The sequence below is a fragment of the Talpa europaea genome, assembly GCF_964194135.1.
Source record: "Talpa europaea genome assembly, chromosome: 5".
In the NCBI taxonomy this organism is placed as follows: Eukaryota; Metazoa; Chordata; class Mammalia; order Eulipotyphla; family Talpidae; genus Talpa; species Talpa europaea.
The window spans coordinates 7,046,974-7,069,993 of record NC_140071.1 but is presented as its reverse complement, the minus strand read 5'-3'; the positions used below and the strand labels follow the sequence as shown (position 1 = coordinate 7,069,993).

Sequence of the window (23,020 nt, the reverse complement as noted above, 5' to 3'; positions counted from 1 at the left end):
TAGGCTAAGATTAGCAGCGTATACTCATTATTACAAATAGCAGCTCTTATTTGTTATTCCAGTAAATTAAGATTACTTTTCCTAAAGTCATTAGAGGGTCTTTTTACTGTGTCAGAGTAGGCAGAGAGCAGTCAATAGCTCGCATTTCTTTCTCTTAGAAGTTTGTATGGTAGCAGAAACTGTTTTCTACATGACCTGTAACAGCAGTTCTCTGTGGCTTGGGAGTGGGGGTTGCAGTGAACAGAAGCATTGTGAATATTCAGAGTGGTTTGATGAAACTACAAGCATGGGCACGTGGGCTCTCTCGACCCCTCGAGACAGGCATAGGGTGATGGCAGTGCATTGGCCGTGAGAGAGAATTCCAGGCCTTGACACGCAAGCGTCAGCTTGATTCCATGGAGGTAGATCAAGTCTGTGGTGACAGAGACAGAGAGCAAGCCTCCCCTCAGCGAAAGGCTTTCTTTCAGAACACTGACTTCAAGAATGTTAACGTTAACAGAGGAAGGTTTCCTTGGTTCCCGGCAGCGAATCTCCCCACGGCCATGTATCATCTCGTTCCCAAAGCTTACCCTCCTCACAGAACAGGCATCCACCTCTGCCTGCAAAAAGCATTTCCTTCCCTCAGAGGCCTGAGCAAAACTAATCTCAACATAATTGCTCATAGTGAAATTTTCCCAGAAGAAGATAAGGATTTTGGAAAGTCGACAAGCTCCAAGAGTCAGTTTCACTGGCAGAATTGTCCACGCGTATCTGCCTCGTCCTTCTTTCTTACCCAGCGTGTTTAAAGTGCTAGGTGACCGGGAGCGCGCGTCAAGAAAACTTACCCCCCCACCCCCCTTTCAGGCCACTGCCCCCAGCCTGCCTTCTGTGATCCCAGCTCTTGATTCAGACTTTCTGATGAGTTCATTCTTTTCTCGACATTGGCCTGCACCTGCTGTGCCTCTCAGCCGAGGAGACCTCCGGCAGCACCAAACACGGCGTCAGAAACACCAGCCGAGAGGAGCTAAATGCCTATTGATGCAAATGTGACGATGGAAAACGATGAGTTAAGTAAGGAAAGAGAGGGCTCTTAGACTCACAAATTGTATCTTAATATGTAGCTCCTCTAAGTATTTGATTTTAAGCTATTTTCATTGCCAAATGCCCTTTACAAAGTCCCGCCCCAGCCTCCATTAAAAAATGTTTCTGCAGAGTCAAGGCTTGTAATCGTATTCATGAACCGCAGTGATGACAAGAATTTATTCACTGCTAAGGGATGAAATAATTGCAACACGGTAAGCCCCGGCGTGCAGTTAAGCACTGTCGATAAACACCATCGACTGGGAAAGCTTGGATAAATGGTGTTGGATTCCACAGCACAAGATCTTTTTATTCTTAAAACAACAATCCGAATAATCAGAGCAAACCCAATCAAGGGAACATACGAGAGACAGCATTGCATTTCACATTCACAGTCACAATGAAGGCAGCCATTTCTTTTTTTTAATCAAGTTTTATTGATTCGCCATTCGTTTGTAAAACTATGTAGCTTGGAAGAACAGCGTCACACCTTGATATGTGCACATGCTTCACTTACCCGCCACCAAGTCCTAGGGGCTTACCTGAATCAAGCTGACACTCTGTACCCGTTGAACCACCCCTCCCCCTTTAGTAACCCAGTGCTCCTTCATGGAGTTGAAGAATATTTTTTACCATGTTTTGAAGGCAACTATTTCTTCTTCTTCTTCTTTTTTTTTTTTTAAAGATTTTTATTTATACAGCAACCAGGGTACAGGTCAGAGGCACGGGAGGGTGAGAGGATTCACCAGAGACAGAGCGGGGAGCAGAACAGGTGGATCCACTGAAATACACTGCTGAGGGGAGCAGCGGGCAAGACAGGAGAGGTCTGTGGCACCGTGTGGGTTGCTCCCTGGCCGGCAGGGAATCGAACACACATTGCAGAGGCTGCGGACAGCTTCACAGCTCAACGTGCTGAGCCATCAGGAAGGCCCCATTTTTTTCTTGATTATAAAGATAGACTCCTAAGCATGCCAACATCATACACATGCCAGTAGTTTCTCCCAGCTGACTGTTTGGGCAAAGCTGTGATTCTGGACAGGAGAGGGAGATCCCTGCTCTACCAAGAGTGAGCTGCTCTCCAGGAGGTAACCAGCTGGAAGAGAAGAGAGCACACTGGCCACTACCCTGCAAGCTCCATCACTGTGCAAACAGAACACGAGAAATCTTTTCCAGAGTTTAGACTCTTTTCGGTATGTCTAATTTTTGGTTGTGAAGTCTTAGTTCTCAAGGTTTCTACCACTTTTATTTCTGGCATTTTAGACCAGCTCTGAAAAAGATAATAGCCTTCCTTTGAAGATGAAAATACTCTCTTGATAAGAAATACTGAAATTGGATTGTATTGTTAACAGTTTCTCAAAGACATGTGGTGTTGAGATTCTAATTATGCCCTTCTTTCTTTCATTCAAATCCAGATATTGTTTTTCAATTTTTTTTAATTGAATCAACATGGCTTTATAACATCATTTAATTTTGGGTGTGAAACACTTGAAAACCAACAGATTCATGCATGTTTTATTTAACTGGAGAAGTGGCCTCTGATCCTAAAAGATTATCTAAAATTATATCTTTTTAAAATTATTTTTATTGCGGTACCTGGTTTATAGCATGCAGATAATCTAGGGTTATAGGTTCACACCTCTGCCTGTGAGGGTTGCCACACCACGCTCACCGTCTAAACACCCATAATCCTCCTCCACTGTCCACTGCGGCTCCGCCCCCCTTTACCCCACCTTTCCCCTCTCCCCTTCCCCTTCTGATAGCCTTAGTTCTGCAGTCAGATTTCAGGGATTTGTTTTGGATTGTTTTTGTCTGTTTTTTTTTTTTTCTTCTTCTTTATATTCCACATGTGAGTGAAATCATCTGGTATTTATCTTTTTCTTTCTGACTTATTTTGCTTAGTATAACCCCCTCTAGTTCTATCAATGGTGCAAGATTGCATCTTTTTTTTTTTTAATACAACAGAGTAGTCTTCCCTTGTGCATATATACTAACCACATTTTAAATAAAAGGTTTATTTATGCATACAAGAACTGGGGTATAGGCCAGAGGTGTGGGGGGTGTGAGAGGATTCACCAGAGACAGAGTGGGGAACAGAACAGGCAAATCTACTGAAATCCACTGCTGAGGGGAGCAGTGTGCGAGACAGGAGAGGTCTGCCCCACCATGTGGGTAGCTCCTTGGCGGGGGATCAAACTTGTGCTACAGAGGCTGCCCATAGCTTCATAGGTTGCATCTTAATCCCTTGCGCCACCAGGGAGGCCTGCACCACATTTTCTTTATCCACTCATTTGTCTGGTTGTTTCACATAACTTGGCTCCAGTGAACATAGGAAGTTCACATATCTTTTCAAATTTATGTTTTTGTATTCTTCTAGTACACACCCAGGAAAGAAATTGATCTATTTTTAATGTTTTGGGAAACTTCCATACGCTTTTCCTTAGAGGCTGGGCCAACCTACGTTTCCATCAACAGTGTCTCTTTCCTTCTCGCTACACTTCGCCAACACTTCCTGTTTCTGGTCTTTTTGATGTGGGCGATGCTCACAGGTATGAGGTGTACCTCGTTGTGGCTCTGGTCTGCATTCCCTGATAATAAGCAACGATGAACATTTCCTCATGAGCTTGTTGTCCATCTGTATGTCTTCTTTGGCTCTTCTGCCCATTTTTGATTATGTTGTTTTCATTTTGATTATGTTGTTTTCACTTCATAGATTTTAGATGTTAGCCCCTTATCAGATATATGATATGCAAATATTTTCTCCTTTGTATAAGGGGTCTTTTTGTTTTGCAAATCGTTTCTTTTGATATACAGAAGATTTTTACGGTGATGTAGTCCCATTTATTTGTTTTTGCTTTTGTTTCTCTTGCCGTTGCAGGCAAGCCCCCAAAGACATCACTGATGCCAATATCGCCATGTGTCTTACCTGCGTTTTCTTCTATGTATATTGTGGGTTTAGGTCTTACATTCAGGTCTTTGATCCATTTGGGATTAATGTTTGTGTATGATGTGAGATAATGGTCTAGTTTCATTTTTTTGCATGTGGAAGTCCAGTTCTCCTAATACCATTTGTTGAATAGATTTTCCTTGTTCTATTGTATGTTCTTCACTTTTATGTCATAAATTGACAGTCTATTTAAGTGTGAGTTCACTTTTGTGCTCTCATTTCTATTTCATTGATCCGTATGTCAGTTTTTAGTATGATCCGTATGTCAGTTTTTAGTATAGTACTGTACTATTTTGATTACCGTTGCTTTGTAATATAATTTGAAACTCAGGGGCATAATACCTTGTTTGTTTTTTGTTGGGATTGCTTTGGTCATTTAGAGTCAAATTCCATACAAATATCAGTAATGTTTGCTCTATTTCCTTCAAGAATGTCACTTAAAAAATTATATTTTTTAAATGTCAAGCAATAATAACAGTGAGTTTCTTCACTATGCCTAGGAATATTCTTTTAAGTTTTAGTCATACTTTTCATTTGATCACTGGTCAACATTAATTATGATTACTATTTAAATTACAAACCATATATTAAATCCATATTACCTAATTTGGAAATCTCCCGAATAGAAAAGTATCATGATACTTTTAATCCTTCCAATCCAAAGTACTTGATTTCTATAAATCATGATAGACTACTAATTAGAAGGAAAAACATGTCTACTAGAGCTAATTTTATTTTTAACATATCAGGCATTGTCTAGACTTCAGTTTACTGAAGGTACTGCCATGTATTAGCAATTTCCTGTCATGGATGCCATAAAAACCATGCTTTCTGATTGTGTCTTTCGTTAATTCATTAGCTTTTAATATTAAATGAATTTTCTTCACATCGGGCCGTAAGTAATTTAGTAACACTTACTTTATAGGATGGAGATTAGAAATTGGAAATGTTACCACTAATTGTCATGTAAACATTTATAATTTTTATTCTATCAGACCATTAAATTAGCTATGATACCATATATAAGTCACTGTATCTTTGTTCTCAGCTTCTGTGAACTGTGAGTTAGGACTAGATTGATTTTAGGTGCTTTTTAAAAAAACCTATATAATATTCTCTTGTTCAAGTATATATATTTCTTATTTTCTGTTGTTGTAGTGTATTTATTTATTGTGTTATAACTGTGTACCTCACATGTGAAGACGCTACAATTCACCTGTAACTTGTAGCCATGTGTCGGTAGTGGGAAAATGTCAAAGGAGTTGGGCTGGATGGTCTTCTTCTGACATCTGGTCTTCTTTGAGCCCAGTGACTCAATTAATGATTCATTTGTGCAAAGCAAACCTACAAATACAGAAATTGAATAATGGGGTTCTGGTCTCACTTAGCATCCTAACCAAGAATATTTTTGCATTATCATCTAAGGTCTTTTAAAATTGCGTACTGTATAAAAGTTTCTAAGTTACATGAAAAACATGAATATAATTTGTCTGCTTTTCCCAGAGAACCAGAAAGAAAGTTGTCTCCCAAAATTGACTTCACTGATTATGTTATGCTAATGGTCCTGGGAGGAAAATGTGGCCATTGCTGTAGTCACCCATTTGATAAGCTTGCTTTCTTTTAGAGCTCAGTTGGTGAATTTCTGGGAATTCTGCCCTCCTGACAGCTAGTAGCTAGATGTTGTTCTTTGAGTGGTTGTGTCTTTGGTATGCTGCTAAGTATATTATGCAGATTATCTCTGATGATTCTCACAACAGTCCTACGAGGTAGGTATTATTATCCCTGGTTATTTTTTTATTATCCCTGTTTTCAGATGAGCAAACTGAGACTCTGAAAGGTCAAGCCAATTTCCAAGTTTATATTACAAATGGTGGAATTAGGACGCTCGTGGACGACTAACCCCTTCGGGTTGTGTGTTAATGTTTGTCTGCCCGGGGGAGACACATGCACAGGGCCATATGCACAGGCGTCCTCACACGCACTTGACGCCGTTGTCATGTTGCTATGTCGCTCCACGCAGAGCTCACCTTCTGCCTTCAGGGGCAGCAAGGCCTGGAGCACACTTCTCTCACATGCCCAGCTACCTGGAGCTATATGGGTCCTGTTTTGTGTTGCCCCCGACAACATCACCCCCTTGTAATGTCAGTGGGAGCAGTTTTCAAAGGCCTTCAGCTTTGGGGATCTCTCTGAAGCTCCTGCTTTGCAACCTTTCATTGGCCTCCCTGCCCTGCCCAGGCTGCCTGATGCTCTGGCAGTGAACAGATCACACCCCTGTGGCCCTTCTCTCCCACCCTGAGCAGCTCTGCCTCTAGGAGGGCTCCTCTTCCTCTTGCCTGACAGACCTTCAGGCAGGACCTTGTCCATCTGCACCCACCATATTGCAGTGCCTTCCCTCCTTCTCCTGACTCTTAGCCCTAAAATGCCCAGATAGAGGCCTTCTTTCTTGTAGTGGGACACAGTTAATATTGTCCTAGCTATCTGATCCTGTATTAGTTACCTGGGGTTGTTCATTGCCTTCTTTTACTATTTGCAAAGCATGCTTGCCTCTAGTAGTGCCTTCCTACGTCCAGTTACAGACTTTTTGTCACAGAAGTTCATTGAAGAATAAATCACCCTTTAATAGGGACATAACCTCCTAAAAAGCAATGATATGGTAATCTGATTTCCAAAGAAATCAATAGTGCTTCCCTCAAGCCCTCCTTTTTTTTCTCCAACCATTAGGTGTTTTCTCTCTCTCTCTCTCTCTCTCTCTAAGCATCTCCCTGGGAGGGAAAAACTTGAGAAAATTTGCTCACTGTTGTGTGAATAATTCACCTTCATTCCTTTTTTGATGCTCATTATTGGGGAGGCTGGTCAGGATAAACCACGCTTCCTAGTAGAGCCGCCAGCGCAGCCGGGTAACACGCCTGGCCTGCAGCCACGCCCGGGGCGGTGGACAGAGGTCACAGGCCCTTCCCCACCACCGCTGACGTTTTGATTCCTGGAGTGGTGGATCTTGCCACTCTCTTAATCATTGTGCTGAATCCCTTGGATTGCAAGATTGACTTTAGAGGGCAAAGCACTCGAGCCCATAAGAATGAGAAGATCAGGCAGCTGAGCAAGGGCGAGGTGTCAGCATAATCCAGAGCATCGTGAGAGTCACTGGGCCCCTGGCCCAAGCACAGGGAACTATTGGCGTCTTCACGGGCAACGTGGTGGACTCGTTGCCAAATCCCACTTTTCTGCGTGGATCTCTCTTTTCCTTAAACTGAAGGCTTCTGAGGAGCATCTGCCTCCTTCCAAATGTGTGTTTAGAGGTCAAGTTCTAAATTGTGTGCTTTCACAACTGGAATTGACTGAATTCGGTCCTCATGGACACATTTTTAAATCCATGCTCTCTGAACCAGATTGCTTTGCTTTCATCTCCTCCCTGAAAGCTTTCCTTTCTCCAGAACAACACAACCATTTAGTCTAGAGGGCAGCTTAGCTTCTCTTCTCCCAGGTAGAAATAAGTGGGCTGATCCAAAACTAACCTTTCTGGAGACTTTCTTCTAATTCCTAATCAAAAGCAGAAAAGGCCACTGTCTTCTGTCTTCTAATCTAGGTAATTACGATGTGTGGAGACATAATGCATGTGGCCCAACAGCGTTATGGAAGTTCTAGTAACCTTGACTGTGGCCCTGGATGGGATAGATCAGTCCTTTCTTCCCACCCACCCCCCCCCCCCACCCATCACCTACCCATTCATTATCCAGTTCTCTCTTTCCCTTCCTCCTTCCTGTCTCTCCCCCCACTTCCTTTCTTCTCCCTCACACCCTCCCTCCAATTCCCCTCCCTCACACCCAGTCTGTCTCTCTGGTTCATGTTAGAAAGAAATCTTCCGCCAAGCATCTTGTTTTTTCCTCCTTCATCTATGCATCTTTGAAGCACCTCGCAAACTAGCAGGCTGTGTTGACATTCATATGTAACCGATTGCATGCAGACTCGCACAGAACTTGAACTTGTTTTGAGCTAGGCACCTTGCACACATTAGCACATTCGTCACTGTCCCACGTTATCCTCGGCACTGTCCGTTTCCCACACGCTTTCTGGGTGTGGGCAGCCTGTGATGCAGCTGCTGGCTGACGAGCTGACCCGTGACACATGTTGGACAGCGCCCCTGTTAAGTTTCCCAGGAAACTAAGTGCAATTATCTTGAAAAGAATCATGCTCTTTTCCCCTCATTTCTTTTACAAGATAAGCATGCTCTCTGTTGTGTAGAAAACATAGCTACAATAAGCACAATCCAAACCCAGTCTGTTTGGATCTTATGTTCGGTAGAGTAGGATGAGGTTACTCAATCTTGGCACTGTGCATGTTTTGGGACAGATCATTTTTGTCATGCGGAGCCTGACATGTACCTTGTGGAAAGTTCAGCCACATCCTGGCCTCTGTCTCCATGATGCCGTAGCTCCAGCTCCAGTAACCTGACGTGTTGTCAGACTCCCCGGGAAGTGGAATTGGGCAAAGTGACTCTTGGGTGGGAATGTCTAGACTAGAATCCGCAAGTTATGTGACGTGGGGACCCTCTTGCACTGTTGTTGTAGAAATGAGTTCTGGGCTTTTCCCCAGGCAGAGGAAGAACAAGGGTACTTCAGGAATGGTGAAGTCAGGAGAAGCTTTATGACTCATGCATGAGGTCCCAGACCTGGGGAGCCCCGTAAGGTCTGAGCACCCGTATAAAGACCAAGGGTTCCTTTTATACACAACTGTCTCCACATCTGTTACATGGACAGCACCGTTTTTCAGCAGACACAACCATTTGGGGCAAAGCCCCGGGGGCAAGGCAAGGCGGGAAAGATGCAGGCCTTCGGGGATGGCCTTGGAGAGAGACACCAGCTTGGCCGGCTGCCCCACCTTGTAGATAAGAGTGCTGAGCCCCTGGCCACAAATCTGGAAAGAGAAGGAGCTGTAGATAAGCAACCTAGTTAATGATGCCTGCGTTGGAGTGTTCATTGCTCCTGGGCTGGGAGTTCTGCTGGAATCTTTATTATATTCATTTGCTCAATAATATATTTTCTCATCACTGTTAGTCACGCGCATGAAGAGACAAAGCAAAAAGAATTGTCATCCACTGACCCCATGTTTCTGGAGTTCTGACTCGGGCGTCAGTGAGATGCAGTTCCTGCTCACAGCGGTGGGGGAGCAAGTCTGTAACAAATGATCACGCATCACAGGGACTTAGGGGGAGAAATGTACTCATATTGCTGGGTGTCTCCTCACCACAGGTTCATAACATAGTTACTAGTATCCATTTTAGAGATAAGAAAAGTAAGGTCTTCCTTGCCCACAGTCACACAGCAAAGAGGCGGGAGTGTCACCTCCTGGAACCAAATGTGGCCCAGAGTTCAAACCTTACCCGGTGGCCGCATCCTGGTTTTCTCCTGCCAGGCAGTTCTATAAATCGCTACCAATGATTTGGAGACTGGTTTATCTTTTTAAATCATGCAGAGTGAAAACTAGGTTGATAACATCGACTGATTGATGATCATTCTAAATGAGCGGTCTCTTTGGAAATATAATCAGTAATTCTGGCACTGTCTTTGGTTTTAACTTTACAAGTTAAATCTGGGGAAAATAGTTATCTGAACAATAATGACTTTTCTAATCCATAACTATGATTTATTTAATTCTTTAATTTCTTTTAGTAATGAGTTGTAGATTATCTTTGAAAATATGTAGCCCTAAGTAATTTATGATTTATGATATTACGTTGCATTGTTTCTGTAATTTTGTTTTCCAGCATTTTACTGCTAGTGTTTAAATACAGTTGATCACTTTCTGTTGAGCTTGTGTTTTGAGACTTGGCTAAATTAGCTTCCTAATTCTTTTTGACTTTTGCATAGATGCCCTAGATTTTTTACACTGACAATCATCTCATCTACAAAGAGAGGGTAGTTTATGCTTTTCCTTAACAGTCTACTTTTCTCCTTCCCTTGTTTCCATTCTCTCTTCCTTTATTCCGTTAACTGGGACATCAAGTTGGAATTGAATAGAAGTAATAATAGTGTGGATATTTTGCCTAGTTCCTGCTCTTAAAGGGGAATGCATCCTCCTGCCTCCATTAACTTTAAGTGTTTTGTAAATGCCCTTTTAGGTTAATAAGTTTTCTTCATGACTGGGTGTTTGTCATATAATTTTACCACATCTAGAGAGGATATTTTTATTTTTATCTTGCTGATATGGTCATTTACATTGATTGATATGTGAATGTATGAACCTTGCATTCCTAAGATAAAAAGGCTACTCACTCTTGCTGCATTATTCTTTTTATATATTGCTGGATTTCATTTGTTAATATTTTATAGAAGATAAAAATATGCTTATAAGGAATATTGCATTAGGATTTTTCTTATTATGTTTTTTTTTTTGTCAGGTTTTGGTATAAAAGTTTTGCTAGTCTCATAAAATGGATGGAGAGATGTTCCATCCTTTATTTTCTAAAGAATTTTAGGTAATATTGGTATTTTGTCCAAATTTTTGATAAGTTCTGTGAAATCATCTGGTCCTGGAGGTGTTTGCTCATTGGTTTGTGGAAGATTTTTTGATGAAAATTTCAATTTATTTTATATAGGATTATTCATACATTCCATTTCTACTTGAGTCAGTTTTGGTAAGTTATGCTTTTTTTGAAGAATTTGTTTAGTATCTCTTTGTTATTGAATTAATTGACATAATTAATTATGATATTACAGCTCTTTTCATCTGTGGGAACAGTCACTATAGCCCCTCTTTCACTTCTTGGTTAATCTTGCTGGAATTTCATTGATTTTTTTTCAAAGAAGCTGGTCCATGCTTTCCTAATCTTTTTCTCTAGGTTGTTTAGATCTCACCTTTCTGAGGCAAAGAAATTTCCTTTTTTCCTGACTTTTATCTCCAGCTCAGATAAGTTTTTGAAAAGATGCTTTTATAGCAGGGAAGATGCATACCAAACCACAAAATCACTTTTAATATGCAACTATAGATACAACTCTAAAAACAATGGACATATAATTAACTGAATGTTGCGTACTCATGGCAAATTGATGACACATTGTGATGTCTTCTGCCAGCATTTCAGTCCCAACGTCAGTGGTTCAATTTAAACACCATCTAAAGATGATTGAAAATAAGTTTTAGCTAAATTCATTTTTCTGGAGAGGACACTTCTTCAGATCAGATCTTCCCGCCTGTGACTCTGGCAAGTAATCCCAGCTGTCACGCTGCATGCTATAAATCATCGTACTACAAATCTATTAGCTTATGATTCATAACCGGTCTGCCTTGTAAAAACAAAGATGAAACAGTCCTGCAGGCTGAATGACTTACAGCACTCTGAGTGAATCCACTTTTTCCGAGTTCAGCCTCTTTCTCTCTGAGCACGTGTCATTTTCGGGGAGGAAATTGAGCTCTAAATTGAGAGGGTCCATTAACTCTTTCAGACAATGGCATGACAGGAAAATCATTCTAAAAAGCTTCCTGGAGGCTCGATGGAGCGTATGCCTTTCTCAAGTTCTTCTTCTCTTACCGCTGGAGTGATTTATACCAGGGAGGGACTGTCGGTCTCACCTTGACTTTGGGACTTTGGGTTCTCTAGTGGAAATGCCTACCTCTTCCTTCCATCCCTCTTCTCTGAAGGCAGCAGTAAACCTGTGTTAGTTAGCTTGCATTGGTAAGGAAAATGAGTGTTGCCATGGTTTCACAGCAGCGTGTTGTGATGACTGGGTAGTTATCTAATTTCTCATGGAGAGTCCCACCCTGACACGGACCCCCCCACAGGGATGCACAGTTCTGAGCCGCCTACATGGTCTCTGTCTGTTTAGGACCGGTGGGCCTGACTGGTGCTTCTCTCAGCGATTGTGTATAAAGAGAATGTAAAACAATGTCCAATAGGAGTTTCTTTAATTGTTTCCAAACTTTATCCATTACAATTGAAGAGATGTAACTCCCTGAGATGGCCTTCCTTCCTTCCCTTCCTTTCCTTTCTTTCTTTCATCCTTGGGCCTCTCACGTGTAATCCCTATGGAATTCCCACCGTCCAGTCACGCGTGCACCATCACCACAGTCCCTTGTGCTCTTCCCTCCTCTGTTCTCCCTCCCCTCCCACGCTGTTTGTCTCTGATTTATCTTTTGCTGCTAGTTTTGTTTTTGTTTTCCTGATCCCTTATTTGGTTCCCTTATATTCCTCCTATGAGCGAAATCATCTGCTATTTTTCTTCTTCCTTCTGACTGACTTCACTGAGCGTAATCCCTTCCAGCTCCATCCATGTTGCTGCAAATGGCATGAGTTTATCTTTCGTGACAGCTGACTAGTATTTCTTTATGTTAACATTCACTTAATGAACAGAGATTTTCAGACTCAAGAAGTATTTGAGGAAGCTGTTTGTAAAGTTACAGGGCAGATTGACTTGGCGCTGTGGTGTACGGCTCTCTGCCTGCCCACTGCTCTCCCCACTACATACACATCCACCTTTACGTAGGTACATTATGTCCACTTTTTTTTTGCTTACAGATATAGGATATGTCGATTTAAGCAGGCATAGAGAAGGAGTAAGAGAAGCATGTTAGGAGAGAACTTAAGCTTGGGTGGTAGGGAGGTGAGAGGATTCAATCCTCAGGGATAGTGGGGAGCAGAACAGGCGGATCTTCTGAAACACACTGCTGAGGGGACCAGCGGGGAGACAGGAAAGGTCTGCAGCGCCATGTGGGTACCTCCCTGGTGGGGATGAAGTCAGACCGTTGCCATGGGCCTTCGTGATGGTAGCGCTGCGACTCAACCCGTAGGTCACTAGGGAGGCCTAAACCCGCCCTTCTTTACTCACTGAAGGTTTGGTCAGAGTTGGAAGTCTACCCTGGAGGCAAAGATAGAATGTTAACCTGGCAGCCAGACAGAGGATGGAAACTGAAGACAGGATACGGGAGCGTTTCAAGCATTGAGTGAGTGTTGGCCTGCTTAGTAGAAATGCGGAGGGCTGAGGCTTAGCTTCTGCTGTTATAAAACGTGTAACGCGTGGACAGCCTGGAGATAAAAACAACTATCTGAGATCCAAGTGAGGAAGAAATCCACACAACCCCAAGTATAAACAGTGGGTTCTGGGATCAGAAGAAGGGTTCTGTGCACAAGAGGGGCATGGAGAGAAGGGAGACTCTTCAGACGAGTTGGCTTTGGAGCCAATCATAGACGCAGGAGGCTTCATCCCGGGGAAGGTGGGGAGAAGAGGCCTTGCATGCTGGAGAAGGAAAAGGCAAAGAGGTGTTGGGGCCCAGGGTGCAGAGGGGCCCCGAGATTCTTTTTTTTTTCCTTAATTTTTTAAAAGATTTATTTATTTATTTATACATGCACTGGGTACAGTCAGAAGCGCGGGAGGGTGAGAGAATTCACCAGAGCCAGAGCGGGGAGCAGAGCAGGCAGAAGGACCGAAGTACACTGCTGAGGGGAGCAGCGGGCGGCAGGAGAGGTCTGCGCGCCATGCGGGACCCTCCTCCGGTGGCCGGGGAGCAGCCGGGGATCGAACCGGCACTGCAGAGGCTGTGGGCAGCTTCGCAACCCAGCGCTCAACCGCTGCACCACCGGGGAGGCCCAGGCCCCGAGATTCTTGACTTCTACACATTAAAGACTTCATGTGGGAGTCAGTGTAGCGAGTTTGGAATGAGTTAGAAATGACGCTTTGTAGGTGATGGTGCACCTTTGAGGTTGGGGAGGCGGGCTCAGAGGAGGACCCCACCTGGGGTCTTGAGGTGCTGATACTTGCTTAGTTTGAGGGGCCAGGGGCTCGCAGATGGATACTGAATCAGTCTTGAGCACTTTTGTTTACCAAAAGGAGCAGAAATTTACAGAGGAGAGAATGGGTTGGGCCCGTTTGTTTAACAAAGAGGCAGGAATTTGCCAATTGGGATAATGAGTTTTGACTAACTTTGTTTATCAGAAGCACCTGACCCCCAACCTCCTGCGAGCTGAGCTGGGCTTTGAGGGCTGATGGCACCTGGGTGAGGTAAACTGATGGGGTCTGAGTGGCTTTGTTCTGAAACGTGCACGGCTGCTTTTCAGAAATGCTGGATGGGGAGGAAGCGCTGCAGCCCCTGTGCTACCTCAGAGGGGTCACTGTAAACTACATGGCATTTGGGAGAATAAGAGGAAATAAGTAAAAGGATGAAAGGAATAAAAGGAAACCAAATTAAGAGTGGTCCCTCCCTCCCTCCCCTTCCTGTTCTTCCCTCTCATCCTCACAGTTCTTCCCTCCCTCTTCACATGCCCTGTGGAAATTGTGTGCCAGGCTCCGGGCACATGGGCTAAGCCAAACATGTAACTCTCCTATAACAGGGCAGCCCTAGTTTGGGGGATCCTGAGGTGCCCCTTGCCCTGCCCCGTAGCTCTCCTTGATGGAGCTGAGAGTCCAGCCCAGCGGGGGAGCCCCCCGTCACTAAGCATGCAGACGTGGGCGCCCCACAGACGAGTAGGCAGTGGCTCACAGCTAGTGGTCCAGCAGGCAGCCCAGAGAGGACAGATTTGAAGCCTTTATCCCCCAAAATACTGTGGGCGTGTCTACATCATCATTCCCAGAGCCCAGGAGAATCACTATGCAGCGCAGGTCAGAGACTCAGGGTGGGAGCCTGGGCGCCAGCCTGCCCGAGCTCTCAGATACCAGCTGCAGTCAGAGGTTGTGACTTTGGATAAATTGTTTGGTTTTCTTTGCTTCAGGCCACTTATCGGTAAATTGGGGACTATCATAGTACCTCCCTCAAAGTTGTGGAGATTCAATACGTCAGTATGTGTAACCGCTTAGAATAGTGCCTGGCACCATTAGTCCTCACACAGTAGCTTATGTGAACGGAGGCTGTGGTTGTTCTTTGCTCTTCTGGTGTGCTGAATGTGAGGAACTTGCCGAGGAGGAGCTAACCCTTCCCACTTTTGTTAGAAAAAGTAGCCCCAAAACTTTGTATAGAGGTGAGTGTCTTTCCAGGAAGGTAAGAGTCCACACATTCAAGTATCATGGACATTACTTAGAGCCAGTCTGGTTATTGTTGTAATACTCCCCCTTTCAAACTTGGGGGGGAAATGTACATGAAAAAAATATCTCAATACCAAGTTTTACAGGAGAAAAGTATATTTGACAGTTGACAAGTTTTATTCAAGGTTCAGAATATTTTAGAAACTGAAATCCAGGCCCTGGAGACCACTGGGGTGGAAAAGAAGTGCCTGAGAATCTTCTGTGTTATCGTCCGAACTAATGGTCCATTAAGACAGCTCAGGCTGAGCCTTAGATAATGAGCCCCTTCCAGGCAGGATGAGGGGGGCGGGCTCCCTGCGGGTGGAAAGTGGCATTTTTCTTAGAGAAGAAAGCGCGCAAGACCATGCTTGCACATAATGGTAAAATTAAGGAAGAACAGTATGGAGCAGGCAAAGAAATTACCAAGATGATATTAGTGTTCATAATCAGTTTAATCATTTGGGTTTCAATAATGGTCTGTCCTCATTAGCTATTCAGAGAGATGGTGTTCATTTTAAGGTTCATCAGTATAGGAAGAACATCTATGCCCTTTCTGACATGCTTGCGTATTTATATTATTAACCGAGTGATAAAAGCCCAGCAATTTCCGGGAACCCACGATAGATGTCCACAGTTTATCCATCTTTGAAAGTAAGCTCAAAACCTCAAATGGCTCCTATCCACAACAAAAAGTAGTTGCTGTGATAAAAGTAAATAACAAAGCTCCCCAGTGCATAGCCATCAAAGAGTTGTTCTTTTTCTTCCCCTTATTTGTCCTGACATAATTATAAACACATTGATCCCAAACTGCCAGGTATTTGAGGGTTCAACTATTTCGAGTGCTGAGTCATCAACACAAACCTGAAGCATCAATATTTCTTCTTCCGCACAAGTGTGAAAGTTCCCTTGTCGCCTTCCCTGCCAAGGAGCAAGCTAAACCTCATGTGTCGTGAGACACCCCCCAGCCCCACCCTGGCATCTTGCTCCCTCTGAGACGTGAACCACCCCCATTTCCCTGTCCCAGGAGACACCTCAGCCACCCCCATCTGTCCACCCAAGTCCAGCCGTGCAGTGAGGCCTGTGCCCACGGTCGCCATATTGCCACTGAATTGTCAGGCAGCAGCCTTGGGGCAATTACTTAGTAAACCTCAGAGCAGCTAAATATGACTTGTCTAATATCGAGGGTCCAGATTTCTCTCTACTAAAATCAGATAATGAATAGGAAACATAAAAGATTACCAGTGAAAGGAAAATAGGTATCGATAAAGACCATTCTCGGTGACTCTGCACTCACCATTGACTGCCCACCCCTCTCTGATCCAGGCTTGTGCATTCTGCAATACATGACTCAGCCGCTGAATGTGAGACACACAGAGGTTGGCCATGCTGCCTCGTGGGTTTAAAAGTCTGTTTTGTTTTCATCTTTGTGATGTGGTTGATAAATAGTCAGCAGGTAACATGGTACCTATGGGCATGATAGCATCTGCCTAGGATGGATGTTAGCTGGAAGCTTTCTATCTTGTATTTAATGCAGATTTTAATGAACATCAAAATTAATCTTTAAAATGACTTAAATTTCAAATGCCTGGCAGTTTGAACTTCATGCATTTACTATAATTAGGTCAGAAAGTTAGCAAAAAGCACTTTCAGTACATGCTTGAGATATGCCATTGACTCACACATAATGTGGAATAATATTGACTAGTTTAATTATTACTTGTCCAGAATTGTACAAGTAAGACATGTTTTTCAAGAAATGAATCTTTGTGTTAAACAATTGGAAATACTGTTTTTGTAGAATTCCAGCAAACTTTGTCTTTGGTTCTGTTTTTTAAAAGAAAAATAAAGGTAATAATGTTAGAGAACCAAGTGTTTACTTAAAAGGCATTTTGATATTTAATCTTTAACAAGTATGGACTTAACTGTATGCACAAATATGCAAGGTCACATGCTTATTAATATGTTGTGTGTGAATTACTGATGGTGAGAGAGACAGAGAGATAATGAGGGACAGAGGGAGGTGACAGGGAGGGGTAGACCTGCCATTGGGTTATTTTTATTGGACTTATGGTAAGTAAAGAGTTTAAGGACATGCCAGATTCATCCAGTAGATGCTGAGGGTCCGAGCTCATTTGCTTTGCAGGTTATTAAGTAGATCAGGCGTTCTCTGACAAGCTTGCATTGCAACAACCTGGGCTCTTCCATCCAGAATGAGATTTTGCGGGCTGTTTCCAGTTTCATTGTTTACGGGCAAACCACATTAGAATTCTAGCTGTGTTACTGTCTCAATAATGCAAAAGTGAGAACACAACTAATTAATTCTCTCAAGTTGATAACACCCTTGAAAAATGTTTGCCCACTTGTGCTGTAAATCCTCTCAAATATATTGATACTTAGGACATTGTGTATTCTCCCCTTCAAAAAGTGTGGGCTCGTACAGTTTGTGAGTTTCAAAGATACTTGATTTGTGTACAAATTCTAAATCTTGACAAAAATAACTCCATGGATTACCTGTTAGGTAATGAAAAGTTAGTACTTTTTGAATATAAAAAATGCACCAATAACAAATATGCAATGAGTAGTTCCTTTATAATTATTCTTGTGTATTACCTTAAACGATTCTTTTGCTGATGTTCTTATATCACTTATTTATTTTTTATATTTTTTGCTAAAATCAGAAGATGATTCCCTTTTTATCATTAACCGAACGTGTTAAGAATGAAATAAATTTCCAAGTAGAGAAGTCCTCATCACGTATTGTCAGAATATATTTAATTTCATGCATGCGTGAAAGATAATGTGATTCCCAGGAACTAAATATTCTATAGCCATTCACACGCTGTACTGTTATCTGGAATAAAACTAGATTAAACCTGCAGAATGGTGAATTACCGAAAATAATGAAGTTAAGCAATTCATTAATCCTTATCTGCTTGTCTATTTTGTATAGTCTGGATGAAATGGAAAAATTAATTTGGGGGTGATCAGATTGAAAGGGTCTAATGAAGAGAAACATGGGGCTGAAAATGTTTTTTTTTCCTTTTTTAATTATCCACAGCACCTTTTTCTTACATGCCTCTGTTTTTCTTTTAGTGGCAAAGCATTTCTATAACACTGGTTGAGAAAGTTCAGATGATTGCTGTAATCCTAGGATCCCTGTTCTTAATAGCGAGTGTGACCTGGCTCCTCTGGTCAGCCTTCAGCCCCTATGCCGTGTGGCAGAGGAAGGACATCCTTTTTCAGATCTGCTATGGAATGTATGGTTTTATGGATCTAGTGTGCATAGGTAAGACCACGATGCTCCTCGCTAACCACTGTCAGTAATCCCTTTCTTGCAGCTGTTCTGCATAGTCGGATCTAACATAGAATGTTGTGGTTCGCAAGATCTTGGTTTGCCAGTTACTTCACTCTTGGGGTGGGGAGGGGTGTCACACAAAGCCTGGCATCTGTATTCCCAGGTCACCTGAAAAAAGTAACAGGGTAACGTCCATTTTAAGTGACCCATTTTGCAATGAAATGGAAGGAATTAGTTGAAGAAATGGTTGGTGAGGGTGGTCAGGACTGCCATTTATTTCTAGGGAATAAGAGCAAATCAGTGACTCATTACAAAGCTGGGAAAGCGTTGGCTAGTGCTGGTGGAGAGCTTGTGGATGGAGGAGGGAAGAGACCCCGGAGGTCTTACATCATAAGTGGGACCCTTAAGTGGGTCCTTGGAATGTTAAGAGGCTTGGGGATAGTTTCGCTGGATGCCCCATGCCCTTTGGTTTACTTAACAAATCGAGTAACTTGGAAGAGAAACGCAATCAAGTGCTTTAGCTTACACTGACACTACAAAAAAGGTGACTTGTACATTTCACTTGATCAACCTGTGGTTTCTTTAACACTTGGAGAAAATGGAAGTCGGTTCCTACATCACATGTGGTAGGTGTGACAAGTCGCAGACACCGTTAATGGTGACCCACTGACAGTGGGGTTGGGGTGGGGGTGGAGAGGGCAGTGACCCAGCCAGTAGACTTTCCCTGCTCTGATGGGTTTTCAGCCAAAGGAGGTAGCTCCAGCTCAAAGCTGTGTGGTCCATGGGGCACCTGCAGAGACATCCGCAGCATTGTTTTTAGAAATTGTCCAGCCCCACCCCCGACCTGCTGTTTTCTTAGCCCACTGAGGTTTGGATGTGCATAAAGAATGGGTGATAAACTTGGGATCAAATAACTTGGCTTCTAGTCCCAGCCTCTGCTTGGACAGATCACCTTCACCCCCATATCCTTGTTTCCTCACCTATAAAAAGGGGAGTAATAATCTCTGGCACACAGGATAAAATAAATGAAATAATGATCATGAAAGAATTATGTTGACTGGATGTTGTAGAATAAAGATATTTGAATAAGTCACAAACATTGACATTATTGAAATCACTTCAATTAATGTCTGTACTCGCAAGAATCTTAATTTGACTAGCAGTTTTAATATCCACAGTCACTTTTTTTCTAAAGAACTCCATAAATTTTTAAATTGTGATCAGCCTGATTTCTTCTCCTTTTCTTCTTCCCTCCCTTGTCACTAGTATATGACTCATTGTAAAGAAAATGATTAAATTTCAGGCAGGCCAGCAAGGAAAAGGGAAGGAAGAGAAATGTCCTGGATAATATGTAAGCTGAGCAGATGTTGCCTGAATAATTGGGCTAATCACGTATATAAACATTTTGCATTCAATGCGATAATGCATCTGTAAGGATAATGCATCTAAACCTATACATATATGATCTTGAGGGTATTGCTCTAAATGAGGACGAATCATAAAATTATTCTACAAATCCCTCAACAAATTCAGAGGTTTATTGTCTTTCAAAACCAATATTTGAAAATGTGCTGTTTTATTGATAGCAAAAGGGGGTGAGACACAAAAGACCCAACGTGGAGGAGAGAAAGTGCATTTTCTTGACCTCACTAGAGCGCTAAGAAGGAAAGTAGATTCCCTACTTAGGAAATCATTTTCCTGAATTTCACAACTTGTACTTAGTACTGAGCTACTATATTTTAGATTTAGATGGTTAAAGCCAAATCTTTAATCAAAATTATTAGAACTCTGGCTTTAAAAGCACACACTTATGAATTAATGATCTTTCAACTCTAAATGGCAGATTAGTCATGTACTAATCTCTTTTGGCCCAGAGGAAATCTTATTTTTTCCCCAGAAATTGGGAAATCACTGTAATCAAGAAAGTTCTCAATAGCCAACTGGTAATAGCTCCTGTTAACGTTTCAAATTAATTCAAATGTGGACAGTCACCAAGTGGATTGCATCGATTATGCCTGAAAGTCTTTGACTGCAAGACTTGGATTCACAATGAGAGAGAAAAGCAGATTTACAGCGTTGCGTCCAGTTGGCTCAAATTGAGTTCAGTACATATTTACAGAGAACTTTCTGGATCAGACACAGTACTCGATACTGGGAACACCAGTAAGAGTTTGTTACTTGCCTGCCCCTGGGATGCTCCTGGCTGGACCGGAAGAAGAGGTGTGTGGGTGGGTAGTTATGGAGATGTGCTGACTGGATGGTGGTTGGAGGGGGCAGGGCAGTGGTGGGATGTTGTACGCCAGGCAGGCTATGATTGTCATCATTGGAAGGTGATTGCTTCTTCATTCAGAGGGCTTTAAAGTCGTTGGAAACTTTCTCACATTCCTGTTCATCCAGGATTTTCAAACTTGTTTATACAACCAAACGCAAAGGAACAGGTCAGCAGCTTCGTTGACGTTCTTACCAACAACAACAAATTTTTTTTTTAATCCTTAAAAGATTATTTTATAACTCAAATCATTCAGCCAGTTTATATTGTGCTTAAGAAGAAGTTATTCTTGGAATTGTTAAACAGGAACTTAAAGATGAGTAGAAAATTATTTATTTGGGGAGATTTATTTACATATTTGCAGACACGGCGAGTTTGTCACCTCCATTCATTGCTGATGAATGCATTTCCTTCTTTTCCAAGATTCAACTTTTTCTTGCAATGAATGCTCTGAATCTCCCAAGGGTCTAGGCACTAGTATTGTGGAAATACCTTGACCAGGTTGTCAGGGGCGCTTTCCGCAGTGGTGAGAGGCTGTGAGTCTGTGCTGGCCAGTGTGGTGGGCCGCAAGTGGTGACATTTGCCCGCTAAGCACTTGAAATGTAGTTAGTGAGAATGAGGAACTGAAGTTTTAATTTAAATTTATTGAAATAAATTGAAATTTAACTTAAGTAGTCATGGTGGCTAGTGGATACCATATTGGACAGCATAGATTCCAGATGATGGACTGGTGATTAAGGGTTTGATTAGCAAGTTTCACTTCATCTGTAAAAACAGGTTGTATTACCAAAGTGATAAGGATACTTTTCCACAAGAGGTGAGTAAAGTGGAGGTGAGTTCAGAAGGATTCAGAGAAGGGTATTAAGGGTAAGAGTGTGGTGTGGTCAAGAGGTCAATAGAGACACATTCAAGGAAGCCACATCTTAAGGAAATCAGTGCAAAGAGAGATAACTTTGTATTATAATGTATTTGGGGGAGCTCTCTTAAACATTGAACAAGGGGGCATTTAGGCTATGATTGTGCACCAGGAAAACTAACATAAAGGATTTAAATCACCAAGGTGTTGTAGACCAGGGACCGTAAGAATAGTAACCAAAGCAAACTCCTTCTGAAAAAGATTTGGCCTGTGGACAAAGGGAGACTAGTAAACCCAAGAATGACGAGTGTTAAACTCCATACTTTGCACATTGGAAACAAAGGTTATTACTTCCCTTGGTCCTGGGATTCGGTGGAATTTGTGCCACTGAAGAATATTCACTGACGGTTGAGGGCCTGGGGAGGGCCATGAAAATAGGGGCCATTGGATTAAGTTGCATCTGTAAGATAAGGGCAGGTCCCGAGTCATTTTAGTGTCTTGTAGAACCTGAGGTGAGTTCAGTTTTTTCTAGAAGCAACCAACGTAAACTAAAACCCAGTTACATGGTGGGATTCGGGAAATGGAAAGTCCTAGACCTAATCTCATTAACACTATAAACAAGTGCCAAATCCTCGTCTGGAAAAGATTTTGGTTTTTCCTGAGAGACTAAGAGAAGAGCCAGTTATGGTTACAAACATTTTTAAACTTGGATTGACTTCTGTTATTTTTAAATTTTTTCTTAAATTCACATAATATAAATATATACGTATTGAAGCAAAGAGCATATTTTGTGTTTGTAAATGGAAACATCTAGTTGTCAAAGGACCATTTCACTTGGGGTGCCCTTTCCGTTGGTCATTACCTGTGCTGAAGTGTCCCCTCTCAACATTTCGCTCTACATCCTCAAAATCTTTTTCATTCCGTCTACATCCATATAAGCAAGTATTTAATTTACAGTTATATAAAAGCAAGTATTTAATTTCTTATATAATTAATTTTGGAGGGAGCTTCCTTTATATATGTTATATAATTTCTCACATAACAAATATATAAATTTCTCATAGTACTTCTCAGTACTTTTCATATTGTTAAACAGATAGACCTTTTCATTCAACAACATGATCTAGAGAGATTTTCCTCTTTGAACAAAAATATGATATTTTTTAACCTTTCTTCTGATGGATACCTACATTGCGACCACTTTTTGGCTTTAGAAACAATGTCGAGAAAGATCCTTTTATGTGAGTACTGATGAAGGCAAGATTCCGAGAAGCGAGAAATCTGGGTGGAGTGGGGATCACACGTTGCATTTGCTTTCTGAAAAGGCTTTGCCAGGTTATGCTCCTGCCAATATGGGGGAATCCTGGCTTCCCCACACCCTGACCAATGTGGAGATCTTTGACCTGGTAGTTTAATCTATATCTACACCACTAGCATGCTTTTCGTAAAATCCACTGTGTAACTATTTAGGTTTATAGGGCTACTTTATCTCAGAAAATGCGAGTGACGAGGCTCAACCTGCCTGGCTTCTCTGGGGACCCCAGGGGTGGTTGTGTGGGGACACTGGCTGGATCTGCACTGTAAACTCTCCACTTTCTGTAAATGAGATCCA

The 23,020-nt window shown here is 42.3% G+C and overlaps 1 protein-coding gene across 1 annotated transcript in view; it reads left to right on the top strand.

Moving 5' to 3' along the window:
• The window catches only part of MARCHF11 (membrane associated ring-CH-type finger 11), a gene marked incomplete at both ends in the record, with an annotated part of 94,471 nt that overhangs the window by 53,514 nt on the left and 17,937 nt on the right, over positions 1 to 23,020 (top strand). The window contains one exon of the mRNA XM_084233893.1: positions 18,082 to 18,274. Coding sequence (XP_084090019.1) covers positions 18,082 to 18,274 — 193 coding nt within the window. The remainder of the gene's footprint in view (positions 1 to 18,081; positions 18,275 to 23,020) is intronic.